At 34.7% G+C, this 17,810-nt stretch overlaps 1 protein-coding gene across 5 annotated transcripts in view; it reads left to right on the forward strand.

Moving 5' to 3' along the window:
• The window catches only part of POLK (DNA polymerase kappa), a 78,155-nt gene that overhangs the window by 18,526 nt on the left and 41,819 nt on the right, over positions 1-17,810 (forward strand). For 4 of the 5 annotated variants that reach the window (XM_059062744.2, XM_059062747.2, XM_067031165.1 and 1 more), the window contains exons 2-3: positions 9,992-10,155; positions 16,387-16,506. In XM_059062744.2, coding sequence (XP_058918727.1) covers positions 10,000-10,155; positions 16,387-16,506 — 276 coding nt within the window. In that variant the 5' untranslated portion in view covers positions 9,992-9,999. Of the gene's footprint in view, positions 1-756; positions 926-2,241; positions 2,320-9,991; positions 10,156-16,386; positions 16,507-17,810 lie in introns of those variants that run through there. The other variant, XM_059062745.2, reaches the window with a different exon arrangement.

The raw sequence follows: 17,810 nt of genomic DNA on the forward strand, positions 1-17,810 counted from the left end.
CAGATCTGAAATAGTTGCAAATCTCTGTGACCTTATCTAAAATATTTACTAAATCTGCACTTCTCTTTCCTCATCTCTCCAGAAAATTAAATAGGATAATGCATGTAAAACACTGTAAGATCCAAATGCTAACTTTTGATTGCATTTAAAAAGACAACTGAGGTGTTACCATTAATTTTATTGCTACCTGTATATTAATCTATTTATCCATCAGCCACTCATTCAGCATATATTTATTAAATAAGAGGCTCAATGACCTAGCACTGTACCAGTTTTTGCCCTCTTGGAAGTTTATATTTTAGTTGTACTAAGTATAAAAAAATATTGCCTGATTTTTTTGCACAGATTCTAGGAGAAAAAGTTATTTGGCATACAAGTTACTTAGTTGATCAGTTTATTAGTATGTTTACAGTTTTCACCTTTTTTCAAATGAAAACAGTTGGGGAGTTCCTTGGTGGTCCAGTGGTTAGGACTCTGGGAACTAAGATGCTACAAGCTGCATGGGGCAGCAAAAGAAGGAAATAAAGAAAGAAAGAAGGAAAGAAGGAAAGGAAGAAAGGAAGGAAGGATGGAAGGGTAGAAGGAAGGAAGGAAGAAAGAAAACAGCTGTTTTAAAGCACTGCTACTCAAAAGGTGGTCTGTAGACTGGTGGTGTTCCATGCTGAGATAATTACAAAATTTGATAGTAAGCTGTAAATATATATATATTTTAAAAAGCTATATATGTTAACTATCTCACTGTTTCTATGCATCAAGAATCCTGGTGGGGCTTAACTGAGTGCCTTTGGCTCATAACGTTGCAGTCAAGCTCTTGTGCAGGGCTGCAGTCTTATCTGAAGACTTGACAGGAGAAGGATCTACTTCTAAGCTCACACACATGGAGCTCCTCACAGGGCTGCTTCACATGGCACCTGGCTTCCCCAGAGTGAGTAATCCAAGTGAGAATGAGAATATTCAAGATGGACGTCACATAGTTTTATAACCCATTCTTGTACATGACATCTTATCACTTCTGCTGTATTCTGTCTTTAAGAAGTGGGTCACTGAATTACACATTATAGTATTTTTTTGTTGTGCCTTTTCTTGTTTTTCCTAGCATCTGTGAAGTATTATTAAAGATAATTATTTTAGTAGTATTAGGAAATGGGTATTTCATTTGTAAATGAAATTTTGTTTCTTATTGTACCTGGCAGTATAGAAATGAGTGCTTTACATGCTGGAAGCTACTGTCAACACTTGATCAATTTTCATAATTTTATATCATGTGCAGATTTAATAGCAGGGTTAGTTAACCATAATTTACTGGCATTGGGCAAGGGGTTTTTGGCAAAAATATTAACTTAGTAGGTTTTGCAAATATGCTAATGCCATTATGGTTTAAAATTCTGAAATCTGATAAATTGAAGTTCTCCCTTTAGTAAAAACCAATACTTTATTTTAACAGTTTATAATTATAATCACATAGCAAGAAGCCAGATTTTAAGTCCCTAAATAAGGTTGCTTTAGTCTTAGCTCTAAACCTTTGAGTAAAGGAGGTAACAAGTTATATGGTTCTAATCTCTGTTGAAATAAATGGATGCTGTTTTCAGAGTCTGCTTGACTCCCAACCTTTCAGGCTGGTAAGGAAGGTAGAAACATTTCCAATGATTATTAGATTGGAAATCAAAAAGAAAAATTCCATAAGGAAACCAAAGCAAGGGTTTCATTTTCCTTTTTTAAAGAAAATTATGGTGTCCTACAGAGGCAGAGACACATCTTGCTTACCTGTGAAGGTTATATAATACAAGTGCATTTTTAGATTAAGGGATGAAAATTATCTGTTAATGTGAGCATTTAGCAGATATTTACATTTTTAGAATATACATGTTCTAAACTAGAGTTCCAGAGATTGTCTTGGGAATATTCTGGAATTTAATTAAAAACCTTACTCTGAAAACTTGATTTATTCTTACAGGTATATTAATGTGACTTTTTTATTATTAAAAATGCATTTATTTGTCAAGCTTCATTAATATAAAGTATTTCTGTACATATTCTAGACAGTAATATACTTGATTTTTAAATCAATTATGCCAAACATGACAGTGCATTCATACAAGTTAATCATTATGAGATCGAATTCAACATTAGGTATTAATGTTGAAATTTCAAATATGTCTAGACTTGATTACCTTAATATTATATTCATACACTTAAGGTAAACTAAAATATGATTGCTTGTTATCTTGATTTGAATTTTAGGATCATGTCAGTGATATAGCCTTAAAAGCCATGAAGAATATTCCCTTTTGGTTCACTGAGTTCCACAGGATCCAAAGGGTGGGTGCCATTTGTTCTTTCCAACTTCCCTAAAGTTAGGTGGCATTTTTTGTGTATGGAGATGAGGGAGAGTGTGTGTGTGATTTTTTTCACTTGTCATTTATTCAGTAATGAAGATTTTTCTTATTTTTCTATCATTTCTCAATCGATTACAGGCTCATATTTACAGCCAGGCCTGTAGGCTGTATCACATTTTAGAGAAATAAGTAAGGATGAAAGTGAGAGGAGAGACTCCACATTTGTTGCATGCATACTGTATGTTTACTGTCCTGTGGGCTCTTATATGTCACACATTTAATCCTCAGAAACCCTGAAAAGTAAGTTTTGCAGAGCAGAATACCAAGATTCATACACCTTGAAATCACATAAATGGCCTAAGAAGACACAATTTAGTTAAGTTTCACAGTTTAAGTTTCAGTCCAGGTCTTTCTGGCTTCAAAGCACATACTCTTTTTTTAAAAAATACATTTATTTATCTATATTTGGCAGTGTTGGGTCTTTGTTGCTGTACGCAGGCTTTCTTTAGTTGCGGCCAGTGGGGGCTACTCATTGCAGCGCGCTGACTTCCCATTGCAGTGGCTTCTCTTGTTGCGGAGCACGGGCTCTAGATACGCGGGCTTCAGCAGTAGTTGTCGCACGTGGGCTCAGTAGTTGTGGCTCACGGGCTTAGGTGCTTCACGGCATGTGGAATCTTCCCAGACCAGGGCTCGAACCCGTGTCCCCTGCACTGGCAGGCGGATTCTTAACCACTGTGCCACCAGGGAAGTCCCCAAAGCACATACTTTTTGCACTATGTCAAAATTCCTCTTAGAACTGAACTCTTTTTATTAAGTCTTCTGAATATTAAAATAAGCAGTTAGCATATTTAGATCTAGTTATGAAAAAAATAGGTATCAGTAAGTCTGGACTGCTTTTGCTTTTATGGGTCAATAACAGTAGTTAACATAAATGACTTTTATTGTATAACAGATGATAGTTTAATAAATTATTCTAGCTCAGTGTTTTGCAAGGTTTTTTTTAATTTATGCTCCTTTCACAAACCTTCCTTTGATGTTATTTGATGCTTCAAAACAAATTTAGTATCACTAAAACCAAATCATTATTACCCCCCCATTTATAGCATATAACCCTGAAAGAGATCATCTCATCAAGAATAATTATTTTTGCTAATTTAATATAAATTTCAGATCCTTTGTTATCAGATGCTCTTCTATGTCATGTCTATTTAAATGTATTTTCATAACTATGTTAGTAATAATTTACAAATAGATTGTTAATTTTTAAAACCAAAGTTCTTTTAACAGAGTATAATCTGAACAAAAGTCAGATACTTATGGAGTTTTTTATTTACTAGGGCGGGGAGAGGCATGTGGATATATTTTAAATCATTTTAGGTTAACTACTACAAAATCACAACTTCTTACTAATTATTTTTTCCTGTGATTGGCAGATTTTCTGGATGTTTAATTTTTTGTTTCTGGTTTTCAGGCATGTATAAGACCAGGAAGAAAACAGAATAATAATGATTTTTAGAGCCTGACTTCTAATGGAAACCATCTTTTAAAATTTATCAATAGTAAACAATTGTCAGCTGAAAACTGTTAGTGCAGTCTTGGAGGGAGTTGGTAACAATTTCAGTATATACCAGTGTTCACACAGGTATTTCTAAGGAATCAGGAGAACCAAAGAAATGAAGGTTATTATTAACTTTTCCTTTTCTTTAGGCTACCTATTCTTTTACTTTAGTGATAGAATATATATGAAGAAATAAGAGAGCTATACAGCATTTGTAGAACAAAGATCTAAGGAAAAGTTTGAGATTTCATGTTAAAGGGTTACGTTGCTAAAAATATTTTAAACTCCTGCTGTAGACTGTTAGAGCTATAAGAAATTTGAGAAATCAGCAGTGGATCAAGATTAGGGCTCAGAAAAAATTGTAGCTATTTGGCAGAGGAGGTAATTGAAGTGATCATTTTCCCAGGATAGGAAAGTAAAATAATATCCTGTACAACTCTTTCTGACATTATTAAATATTTTCCTTCTAATAATATAGGAGATAGTATAGTGATAATATAATAGTTGAAATTTCCCACTAGTGATGTAACCTTCCCTTATTATCCTGGCTTCTTATGCAATTCTATATTAAAATGGTAACATTTGAGATTGTGGAATTTTAAAAATTATTACAATACCCAAAATGGTACCACAGGAGAACCGTTTCCTCCTTTTCTAAGACCATATGTATTCAACTATCCCTTAAGGTTTGTGTGCTTTACTATATACCTCAACTAAAACAAAATTAATCTGTTTGGTATCACGTCTACAAAAGTAAATATTTTTGCTGACTTGATCTAATAATACCCAGCGAAAGAACCTCTTGGCCTACCTCCTTTGTGTGAGTATAAACAAAGTTTTCCTTGTTAAAGAACCTGGAAGACTTATTACAAAATATGCAACTCATCAGAATAGGAATGTATAAACTGAGCTTTGGGAATTTACCTTTGAACTGATTTTTTTTTTTTTTTTTTTGTCCACACCACGCAGCATGTGGGCTCTTAATTCCCCAACCAGGGATCAAACCTGTGCCCCTGCATTGGAAGTGTGGAGTCTTAACCACTGGACTGCCAAGGAAGTCCCTGAAATGATGTTTAGTTAATGTGTTTTGTATCAGGATATATTTCATTCTGTACTAAGAAGCAGATAATTTCAATTTATTATTCTCTAAGTGCGAATTTTATACATCTATAGGATTATGTAGAGTGTAGGGTTTTTGACTGCCTTCTGTCTCATTCATCTCTGAAATAAATTAAATTAATAGGCAACTCAGGAAGGAAAAAGACAATTGAAGAGAATATATGCATGGTTCTCTCTTAAAGAATAGACCTTAAATCCTTGGTGAAAGGTTGAGGGTTTTTTTGGCCAAGCCCTGTGGCTTATGGGATCTTAGTTCCTCAACCAGGGATTGAACCCAGGGGACAGTAGTGAAAGTGCCAAGTCCTAACCACTGAACTGCCAGGGAACTCCCAACTTGAGTTTTCTTTTAGCATACATCCCCCAAGATCTGTGGGGTTACATTATTTCTGTTATTTCTCTCAGTGATACATATAAATTTTTAAATATTGCAGATAATCCTATCTAAAATAATTTTGAAATTTTTGTATATCTTATTTTGCAAAGATATAAAGAGCTAAAGCTAAAAATACAGAGGTGCCTCTGTGCTTTAACTCTCATCATATAGAAATTATAGAGACTTCCCTGGTGGCACAGTGGCTAAGAATCTGCCTGCCAATGCAGGGGATACAGGTTCAAGCCCTGGTCCAGGAAGATCCCACATGCCGCAGAGCAACTAAGCCCGTGTGCCACAACTACTGAGCCTGGGCTCTAGAGCCCGTGAGCCACAACTACTGAGCCAGTGTACCACAGCTACTGAAGTCTTTGCATCTAGAGCCTGTGCTCCACAACAAGAGAAGCTACCGCAATGAGAAGTCCGTGTGACGCAACAAAGAGTAGCCGCTGCTCACTGCAACTAGAGAAAGCCCGTGCACAGCAATGAAGACCCAACACAGCCAAAAATAAATAAATTAAATAAATAAATTTATTTTTAAAATGTTAATTTCTTTAAAAAATTGTAGGCATGCAGTTTGAGTATATATGTTCATATATGTGTGTGTAAAATAATTGGAGAGGAACATGTTAACAAATTAATCTGTTAAAGTCTTGGGGTTGTGACAGATAACCAGTGCTAATGAGAAAGTTTAGAAATTTGAAAATAACAAATACTAACCAATAACAACAAAAGCAGACTCACCATAGTAACACAAATGATAGTACCAAAAGGAACTCATAGAGATCCAAGTATACTAAAACTCAGTATGTTGTTTATTACCTTTGTCCATTGATTTTTCTTAGATTTAGATATAATTGAAAAATATTAATCAAACAATTTAAATTTAACAAAGTAACTTAATTTCCCAAAGTAGAAATACAAGCTAGAATTTTTTAATATTAATGGAGCCTAGCAAGGATTCTAATTTGTAAATTCAAAATATTCTTATATTATAATAGAAGTCCTGAAAGCTTTAATAAACTAATTTAACCATGAAATATCATAGGAAAATAAGGCTTATAAAATCAAAAGTGTTTAAGCTCATATACTTGTCCTTACATATGTAATATTGAAATAAGGGAAAACAAAGTATTTTTAAATTATTAACTTCAGAAAAGCAGTTTTTCTCCCCATCTTTTGATGTGATTATGTGAACTTGCTATGTGAATAAAAGAATGAGAAAATGGTATAAACTGAGTTTGATCATTTAACAAATGTTTATTGACTCTGTGCCAAGCACTGTTTGAGGCATTTGGTATATACATCAGTGGGGAGAAAAGTTCCCTGCCCTCATGGAACTTACTATTTCACAGCAGAGGTAGATAATAAACATAATAAGTAAACTTATGTTAGGGACTGATAAACATAAGTAAGTAAACTATGAAAAGCAATGGGGCATTGGAAAGAGGGTGTAGGAGGGATAATCAGGCTATAGTTTTAAATAGGGAAGTCAGGATATGCCCTTATTAAGAAGGTGACATTTAAGCCAAGACTTGAAGGAGATAAGGGGGTTTAGACAAGAGGATATCTGGTCAAAGAACCCTCAAGGAGGAAGGAACAGCCAGTGCAAAAGGCCTCCAGGTCAGAGTGTGCCTTGCTGATTTGAGGAACAGCAAAGTTGGAAAGCAGTGAGCAAGGGGGAGAGTATTAGGTATGAGGGTAGACAGGTAACAGGTAATAGGGATACAGATTCTGTAAAGATTTGGGGTTTTATTCTGGAGTGAGATGAGGTACCATTGTACAGTTTTTATTAGAGGAGTGATATGACCTAACTCATGATTTAGAAGAGTCAGTTGGGCTACTGTGTTGGTAATTGACTATAGGAGGGCAAGGGCAGGAAGAGACTATTTAAGATTATTGCTATTGCAATAATCCAGGCAAGGAAATAATGGTGGTTCAGACTAGTGTGAAAGCAGTGAAAATAGTGAGAGGAGGTTACATTCAGGGTGCATTTTGAAAGTAGAGCCCACAGGATTTCCTGACAGTTTGGATGTGGGGTGTGATAAAGAGGAGAGTCAAGAATCACTACAAGGTTTCTTACATGAGCAATTGGAAGGGATTAGAGTTGCCCTCAACTGAGATGAGGAAGGCTGAAAGTAGAGCTGGTTTGGGGGATGGAGGCAGATGAGAAGGTCAATTTCAGACTTGCTAAATTTGAGATGTCAGGCAGGCATTTGGACTAGAGCTGTAAACTTGTAAGTCATTAGCATGTAGATGATAGTAAGTCTGTGCCCATGAAACTGGATATATGTTACCTGGTGATGGGGCATCAACAAGGCAGCAAGGTGGGAATTCCCTGGCGGTTCAGTGGTTAGGGCTCCGGGCTCTCACTGCCAAGGGCCCAGGTTTGATCCCTGGTTGGGGAACTAATATCCCCACAAGCCACTCAGTGTGGCCAAAAAAAAAGGCAGCAAGGTAATGAAAACTAACTTTACCTATCTCACAACTTTGCCTGGCGCCAATATTGCTGATAGCCCAGTTCTCGCCAATTAAGGACCAAAACCAATTCTCAGAGTTTTGGGGCTAAGTAATATACTATATGTGAAGTAGTAGGCATTTAGTAATTGTTTCTTTTCCTTTCATACATTTTAACATTTAAAGGACAAGGCAGCTTAAATGTAGGATGTCTGCATTTAGCCTCTTCACTCTTCAGTAGTGCTGGTTTGGGGAAATTATGAATGAATTACATTCACCTGTTTTACTAGAAAATGACAAATTATTGGATTACTAAAGCATAAGGCAAAATACAGGATAATATTAGGCTGAATGTGAAAGCTGAAGAGAAAAAAATTCAAATGATAAGAACAGAAAATCAACCTGTATTTGCTTAGGTACCTATAAACAACATCACTAGTGGTTCCAGTAGTTTAGGGCACACTGGAATTATCTGGGCATCTCTTAAAAATACTGGTATCTGGCTCCTACTCCCAGAATTTCTGATTTATTTGGTATGGGATACAACCTGGGCATCAAGAGTTTTAAGATCCCTCAAGACATCCCTCTAATGTGTCACAAAGTTTGAGAACTACTGTGTTATACACTTTTTTTGTTCTAATGGAACTGCCACTAATAATCACAGTTTTCACATTTCCTTCCCTTAATTTATTTTATTCTTTGCTGGTGTCAAAAATGGAAGCAGCTATCAAGAAAAGGTCCTCTTGAGGGCATTATGCTAAGTGAAATAAGTCAGAGAAATTCAAATACCGTATGATCTCACTTATATGTGGAATCTAAAAACAAAAACAAAAAGCAACTCACAGAGAACAGATTGGTGGTTGCCAGTGGCAGGGATGGGGGGTGGATGGGAGGGGTGAGAGGTAGGGGGATGGAGGAAATAGATAAAGGGAGTCAAAAGGTAAAAACTTTCAATTATAAAATAAGTCATGGAGATGTACAGCATGGTGACTATAGTTAATAATACTGTATTGTATACTTGAAAGTTGCTAAGAATGTAGATCTTAAAAGTTCTCATCACACACACAAAAAAACTATGGTGATGGATGTTAAGTAGAAAGAAAAGGGAAGGGAAGAGGAGGGAAGCGGTGGGGAGGGAAGGTCCTTAAGGCAGAGTAGAATAAGTGAACCCTCTGTAAATCATGCAAATGAGAAATCACTGTCATAATTTGTTGTAGATTCATGGCAGCTATTCACCTGGCCATTTATTTGTAGTATAAGTGAACCCCAAATTGGAGGCAGCTGTGATGTCATGGTAGCTGCTTTAGACTTGGAGTAAGAAGACAGATTGAAATCCTAGTTCTTTTGCATATTATCAGATAATTATCATAATTGCTTATTATCAGTTATTATCATAATTACCCATTGTGATGGGCAATTCATTTAACTTCCTGAAATTCAAATTTCTTTCTCCCTAATATGAGAATGAGCAAGTCTATTGCATGGTTGTAATAATTGTTTTTAAAAGTGAATGTATATGAAGGTAAATTATAAAGAATTATATAAAGACACTAAAGAATTATTATTTGAAATCAACCTTAGAAGTGACATAACATTGTAAAATGTAATGATTTCCTGAAAGTGGATAGATATTTCTTCCTATATTTTTTCACTGATTTAAGAATGGAACTCTGCAAACAGTAGGTAATAAATGTTTTTGATCTTAATGTTAGGCAGGGAAAGTGTTATTTTGTATTTATTTCTTATACAGTGTATTAAATATGGGAAAAACATGAACGTCGGACACAGATGTTGTCACTTATTATCAAATTTGTGTCGGTAGGCATGTTCTAAAATTTAGGTTTCCTTTCTCTTTATGTTGGGAAGTATAATATCTACCTTTCAGGGCTGCTGTGTAAAATTCAAGTGTAAAGCACCAAGCATAGTGGCTAGCACAGGTTAGCAGGAAATGTTGATTCCTTTCTTCCCTCCAACAGTATGATAATCTTGGGATAATAATTTTAAAATCTGTGTAATAATTATTTCTCCATAGCCAAAAAATCTTAACTGTCATTTTTATTTTGCTGATTTTCTATATCATTTTAACTTTTAAATGTCCACCCCTCTCCCAAAAAAGCCATTTTAACTTTAACTTTTTTTTTTTACTTTAAGTTTACACCATGGATAACACAGAGGAGAAGAATGACAGCACAAAGGAGAAGAATGACAATTACAAAGATGACCTTCTGCTAAGGGTGGGACTTAATGATAATAAAGCTGGAATGGAAGGATTAGATAAAGAGAAAATTAACAAAATTATAATGGAAGCCACAAAGGTATGTTTCTTTTTTCTGTCAATATGTTTAATTTAGTAACTTTTTAACTTTCTGTTTAAAAGAAAATTAGTGTTTTAAATATCCTTTTAATTATAATTATTAATATTTTAATATATAAAATTATTAAGCTACAATGCATATAGAATAATTTCCCTTCTCTTCTGTTGCTTTTGCCATCCAGTTTTCTACTTCACATGCACATAGTATGCATGTTAAAGCAAAATAACATATATCTTCTTTTTCACCCTTTTTTTTTCACCCCAATAGGAGAATAGTACAATTGTGGTTTTTTTGTTTTTATTTCAGTTAATATATCTTGGAAGTCTTTCTGTATAAGAAACTAGAGATCTTCATTCTTTTTTATGCCTGCATATGTGGATATACTATACTTTATTAAACTAGTCAGAATCTTTATGGATGGACATATAATAAGTCATTTCTAGTCTTTCATTTTTACAAACAATACTACAGTGAATAAGCTTGTATTTCATAACTTTACATATGTGCAAATATAACTATAGGAGAGATTCCCAGAAGTGGAATTATTCCACTAAATACATATAGCATGAAAGGATATATGCATGTGCAGTTTTTAATTAATTGTGCAATTGCCCTCCATAGTAGTTGTATCAATTTACAATTCCACTGCCAATATGTGAGAGTATGTTTTACCATGCTGCAACCATACCAACATAGTGTGTTACTATACTTTTGGATTTGCCAGTCTATGGTAACATAGGGTCATATTAATTTATATTTCTCTTATGAAAAGTGAGATTGTACATCTTTTTCATGTTTAAAAGCCACTTACATGTGTATTTTTTACACACTGTCTCTTCTTACCCTTTGCACAATTTTCCATTGGATTATTGTTTACCTTTTGACTTTGCTCATGGTAGTTTAGTCCTGTGCAGTAGTTTTTCATTTGCTTCTTTTTACATACTTGAATTAGTTAACTACATATGACTTTCTCCAAGATCATAAAAGAGTTCTTTAATGGTTTTTTTTCTACCATTTGGGGGGTTTCATTTATGTATTATGAAATATCCATGCAGAAAGGTGTAAAATTTAAGAGAATATCCCTATTCTTAGCAAATGCATGCTGATAACTGCACCAACTTGCTCTCAAATGGTTTAGCCAAAAAAAGAGGGTGGAGAGAGAAGGAGAGAGTGAGTGTGTGTATATGTGTGTGTGTGCGCACACAAGCACATATAAGAGTTGGGAGAGAAACCGAATGTAGCAGGATATCAACAATTGGTCAGTCTAGGTGAGGACATATAGGTGTTCATTGTACCATTCTTTCAACTCTTGAATATTTGTAAATTCTAAAATAAAGAGTTGAGGGAAAAATAATTTTTTAAGCATATAAAATGTAGAAACAATTTTAAAAGTACCAATAAAAGATAATTAAGAGATGAAATAAGGAAATATAGCATACGGATTGGATCCTGGTTGGAACAAATACATTTGGAACATTTAGAGGAATTTGAATATAGGGAGGATACTAGATAATATTAAGGAATTACTGTTAATTTTATTAGTTATGAAATGTAATTATGATTGCATATAATTATAGAAATGGCCTTATTTTTAAAGATGCATGCTAAAATACTCTACAGAATAGCTAAATGTCATTATATCTGTAATTTACTTTAAAACATTCACTTAAAAAAATCATTGAAGGAAATTAAGCAAAATGTTAACAGTTGTTAAATCTCAGTGATAGTTTTATATATTGTTTATTATAGCAATCTCTATATTTTTCTGTTTCAGACTTCTTTGAAATTTTCATCATAACAATTTTTAAAAGACGAAGAGTAAAACCTATGATCCTAGTTTTCAAGTTAAGAAATAGAATATTTAAGTTATCTTAGATGTCCCTATCAGATCTTCCCTCTTTCTTCTCCGTGTCTCAGTACCATTTACTAAATAGTCCATCCTTTCCAACTGATCTGCAGTGCTTTCTACTGTTCTAATAGATTATTTGTCTGTTCTTGCACTATACAACATGATCGTAAATACAGCACTTTAAAGTCTTGATATCGGTTGGAACAAGTTCTCTTTTTTTGCCCTTTGTTCTTTTACAAGAGTATCTTAGGTATTCTTGAATCTTTGCTCTTCCATATAAATTTTGTATGCTATTGATATGTATCAATCATAGAATAGATACTTATGTATTTTATATATTAATATATTTGTATATTTTATATAATATATATTCCTCTAGTAGGGAGGAGGGGTGAGTTTATCTGAAATATCTTTCTTAAATTGAAATTTTCTAATTCTTGCCACTCCATAGCAATTTACTTTTTAAAAACTTTTATCAGAAAATTTTAAACATACCTAAAATTAGAATAGTAAAGTGAATCCCAGGTAATCATCACCCAGCATCAACAGTTATCAACAGTTTTACAAATATTGTTTCATCTTTCTCACTTACCTCTCCCTACTGAATTTTGAAGGTGGAAAGTAGAGTATTTTAAAACAAATCCCAATAAATTGGACACATTTCTAGACATTCACAATTTTCCAAAACTGACTTAAGAAGATATAGAAAATCTAAATAGACCTATAAAAAGGAAAGAAATTAAATTAGTAATTAAAAATCTTCCCCCCCACACAAAGAAAAAAAAGAGATGAGGTCAAGATGTCTTTGCTGGTGAATTTTTTTTTTTTTTTTTTATACAGCAGGTTCTTATTAGTCATCCACTTTATACACATCAGTGTATACCTGTCAATCCCAATCGCCCAATTCATCACACCACCACCACCACCCCGCCACTTTCCCTGCTTGGTGTCCATATGTTTGTTCTCTACCTCTGTGTCTCAATTTCTGCCCTGCATACCAGTTCATCTGTACCATTTTTCTAGGTTCCACATACATGCATTAATATACAATATATGTTTTTCTCTTTCTGACTTACCTCACTCTGTATGACTGTCTCTAGATCCATCCACGTCTCAACAAATGACCCAATTTCATTCCTTTTTATGGCTGAGTAATATTCCATTGTATATATGTACCACATCTTCTTTATCCATTTGTCTGTCAGTGGGCATTTAGGTTGCTTCCATGACCTGGCTATTGTAAATAGTGCTGCAATGAATATTGGGGTGCATGTGTCTTTTTGAATTATGGTTTTCTCTGGGTATTCACTGGTGAATTTTATTTGACATTTAAAGGAGAAATAATACCAATACTCCACAAGTTCTTCCAAAAAATAAAGAAGGGTGGAACACTTCCCAACTCTTTCTATGAGGCCTGTATCCCCTTGATACTAAAGTCAGACAAGCAGAAGATTATAGATCTTTATAAATGTAGAAGTCCTCAACAAAATATTAGCAAACTGGGTCCAACAATATATTAAGATTATGTAGCATGACCAAATGGGATTTATCCTAAGAATACAAGGTTGGTTTAGCCTCCAAAAATCAATTAATGTTCTATACCATGTTAATAGAATTAAGGACAAAAAACACATGGTCATGTCAATAGATGCAGAAAAATCATACTTGACAAAATCCTATACCCATTCATGCTAAAAACTCTTAATAAACTTGAAATAGAAGGGAACTTCTGCAACCTAAAAAGGACATCTATAAAAACCTATACACCCCAATAAAAATTTAAAAAAAAATTTTTTTAAACCCCTATAGTTGTCATTATACTTTATGGTGAAAGACTAAACAGTTTTGCCTGAAAATCAGGAACAAGGCAAGGATGTCCAACAATCTCACCTGTTCTTTTCAACCTAGTTCTGAACATTTTAGCCAGTGCTGTCAGGCAATTAAAAGAAATAAAAAGCATCAAGATTGGAAACAAAGAACTAAAACTATCTGTTCACAGATGACATGATCTAATATATAGAAAGTCTTAAGGAATTTCAGGAGTGCAACAATTGTACCCTGAAAATTATAAAAACTTGGTGAGGGAAGATAATGACCTAAAAAATGGAGACATATGGCTATTCAAGGATGAGAAGATTCCATACGGTTAAGAAGGCAATTCTCCCCAAATTGATCTGTAGATTCAGTGTACTTCCCTCATCAAAATTCCAGTGGCTTTTTTTTCTGCAGAAATTGACAAACAGATTTTAAAATTTATATGGAAATGAGAAACACCTAAAATAGTCAAAACAATTGTCAAAAGGAACAAGCATGGGGGTGTGACTTTCCTATTTCAAAACTTACTATAAAGCTACAATTATCAAGACAATGTGCTACTGCCATGAGGCTAGACATATAGAACAATGGAGCAGAATTGAGAGTCTAGAAATAAATGTTTATAGTTTATTGATGTTTGTACCAAGGCAAAAGGATAGTCTGTTCAGCACATGCTACTGGGACAACTGGATATACACATGCAAAAAAGATGAACTTATTAGACCCTTAACTCACACCATACACTGAAAATTAACTCAAAATTGACTTAAATTTAAGAACTAAAGCAATAAACCTTTTAGAAGATAGGAGAAAATCTCTGAGATCTTTGGTTAGGCAAACATTTCTTGGATACAACACCAAAAGCACAGTCAGTAAAAGAAAAAGTTGACAAATAGGGCCTCATCAAATTTCAAAATGTTTGTACTTCAGAAGATACCATTAAAAAATACAAAGATAAGCAACATACTAGGGTAAAATATTTACAAAATAAGATAAACCAATCAAAAAATGTGCAAAAGATATAAATAGACATTTCACTAAGGAAGATATAAGAATGGCTCATAAGCACATGAGAAGATGTTCAACATTAGTCATTAGAGAAAGGCAAATTAAAACCACAATGAGATGCCATTCATAGTATTATAGCCTAGAATGGCTGTAATAAATATGACAGGACTTCCTTGGTGGCACAGTGGTTAAGAGTCCGCCTGCCAATGTAGGGGACACAGGTTCCATCCCTGGTCTGGGAAGATCCCACATGCCATGGAGCAACTAAGCCCATGCGCCACAACTACTGAGACCACGTGCCACAACTACTGAAGCCCGCACTCTGCAACAAGAGAAGCCACTGCGATGAGAAGCCTGCACACCGCAACAAAGAGTAGCTCCTGCTCGCTGCAAATAGAGAAAGCCCACGCACAGCAACGAAAACCCAATGCAGCCATAAATTAATTAATTAATTAATTAAAAAAATAAGATAGACAGTAACAGATGTTGCAGGGATATAGAGAAATTGGTACCCTCATACATTGCTGGTAGGTTTGTAAAATGGTTCTGCCACTTTGGAAAACAGTCTGGCAGTTCCTCAGAAGGTTTAGCATGGAGTTACCATATAACGCAGAGATCCCACTCCTAGGTACATATCCAAGGAAGATGAAAACGTGTCCACACAAAGTGTGGACACAATTGTTCATTGCAGCGTTTTTTGTAATAGTAAAAAAGTGAAGGTAATTAAATGTCCGTCAACCTTATAAATAGATAGTATGATCAGTGATGGAATGACGGATGATTTTCTAAAAGTTATTTTCTACATTTTATGGCTAACATTAAATTTGTTAAAGTACTGTTTCCCTAAAACAACTAGACTGCCAGTTATTTCTCCACTAAAAAAATGGGTTTATTCAAGATCAGCAGAAAATTGCAGTTCAAGGTCTGCAGCCATGGCAAGCCAAATGCAAGTCCCCAGCAAAACTGGAGAGGAAAACTCTTTCCAATAAGGGAAAAGGAAGTTGGCAAGGGTATAGTAAACAGAGTCCATGACTTTTCATTGGCTGAGTTCTTGCCAGAAAAGAAGAGGAGTCTTCTTTGTCTTGCTTTCTACTATCATCTACTATCATCTACTTTCTACTATCATCATGAGAACTCCCCCTTCTGATCTCTGACTCTATTTAATTGAGGTTTCTGTTAGTTAATTTTTTACAATAATTTTTAAGTGAAAGTGAAGGAGATAACTGATGACCCAGCTGACTAAGGCCTTAGATATGCCTGGAGGATCCCACCTAGGACACATTGTTATTTTCTGAGTGCAGATCTGTACTCATCTCTAGAGTTTGTACTGTGCTACATACTGCGTCACAACATTCCTATGATTTAGATAACTATAAATTCATTTTACAGAAACCTAAAACATAATAAGATTAATTTTAGGGTAACCTAGCTAGTAAGTAATGGAGGTAAGTTTTGAATTCACTCATTCTGTTTCTAGAGTCTGTGCTCTTAGCCATCAGGTTGGCAATGATGCTTCCTACAAACATTCTTCTTATACTTTATTTTGTTTTCCTATGTAGGGGTCCAGATTTTATGGAAACGAGCTCAAGAAAGAAAAGCAAGTCAACCAACGAATTGAAAATATGATGCAACAAAAAGCTCAAATTACCAGCCAGCAGCTAAGGAAAGCACAATTACAGGTATTAATTCAATTGCTAAATAAAGTGGAAGCTGGTAGAATAATAATTGATATTTAAAATGCATCATGGTCAAGTCATAACTGAAGACAAGGTGAAATGTAAGTGTTCATTACATTGTAAAGCATAGAATTTAACAAATTTGCATACAACTTTGTTAAATACTGCTCTACCCTTTTACATAAAGACCCACACCTAGACATTGTCACTTGCATTATACAGAAGAGTAAATGGAGCCTTAGTTAGGTTGTGACTTGCCCAGCTTCATACGACAGGTAGTTGGCAGAGCTAGGATTTAATCCAAAGCTTTTGTTCTTTTTATGTATGTACATTGCAGCTAGAAAAGCCCACAAGATAAGTGTGGCATGTTTTCTGCAAAACTAATTTTGCAAAAAAGATTTTGGGGAACATGTTAACCAATTAAATTTGAAAGTACTTTAAAACATAATTGTGTTACAATAAAACGAAAAGTCATGTAAATGGTAGAGTGCCAAATGTATGTGAACTTTTAATATAAAACACAAGACTTCTAAAAATGTGGGGCCTTTGGCTTCTTCAGCATCGTTGGGGAGTAAATACTCAGTTTCCTGTGATATTAAAAGTTATTTCAGTAGAAGAGTTTGAGAAGAGCCAAGCTGCAAGGCATCACGTGGTAGACTGAGAACTCAAAGCAGTAACATTAAAGTTTACTTTTAAAAACAGTTTTACCCTCTGGGACTTCCCTGGTGGCGCATTGGTTAAGAATCCGCCTGCTAATTCAGGGGACACGGGTTCGAGCCCTGGTCCGGGGGGATCCCACATGCCACAGAGCAACAAAGCCCGTGAGCCACAACTACTGAGCCTGAGCTCTAGAGCCCGCAAGCCATAACTACTGAGCCCATGTGCCACAACTACTGAAGGCCACGCAACTAGAGCCCATGCTCTGCAAAAACAGAAGCCACTGCAATGAGAAGCCCGTGCACCACAACGAAGAGTTAGCCCCCACTCGCTGCAACTAGAGAAAGCCCACATGCAGCAGTGAAGCTCCAACACAGCCCAAAATAAATTAATTTTTTAAAAAAAGTTTTACCCTCTATCAAAATCTGATTCAGTTTTACAAAGCACTTTAAGCTATAACATAACAATAAAATTATAATATTTATCTACTGTGCTACAAAATTCTTTTCATGATAGAGTTCAAAGATTATAAATTTTGTTTTCTTTATCAAACTACAGTGTGTCATTTTCTTTTTTGATATATGCTTTCCTAGAGCACAAGCTAGTTTTGGGGTTTTTTAAAAATTTTATTTATTTATTTTGGCTGCATT

The sequence above is a fragment of the Kogia breviceps genome, chromosome 4, assembly GCF_026419965.1.
Source record: "Kogia breviceps isolate mKogBre1 chromosome 4, mKogBre1 haplotype 1, whole genome shotgun sequence".
Lineage (NCBI taxonomy): Eukaryota > Metazoa > Chordata > Mammalia > Artiodactyla > Physeteridae > Kogia > Kogia breviceps.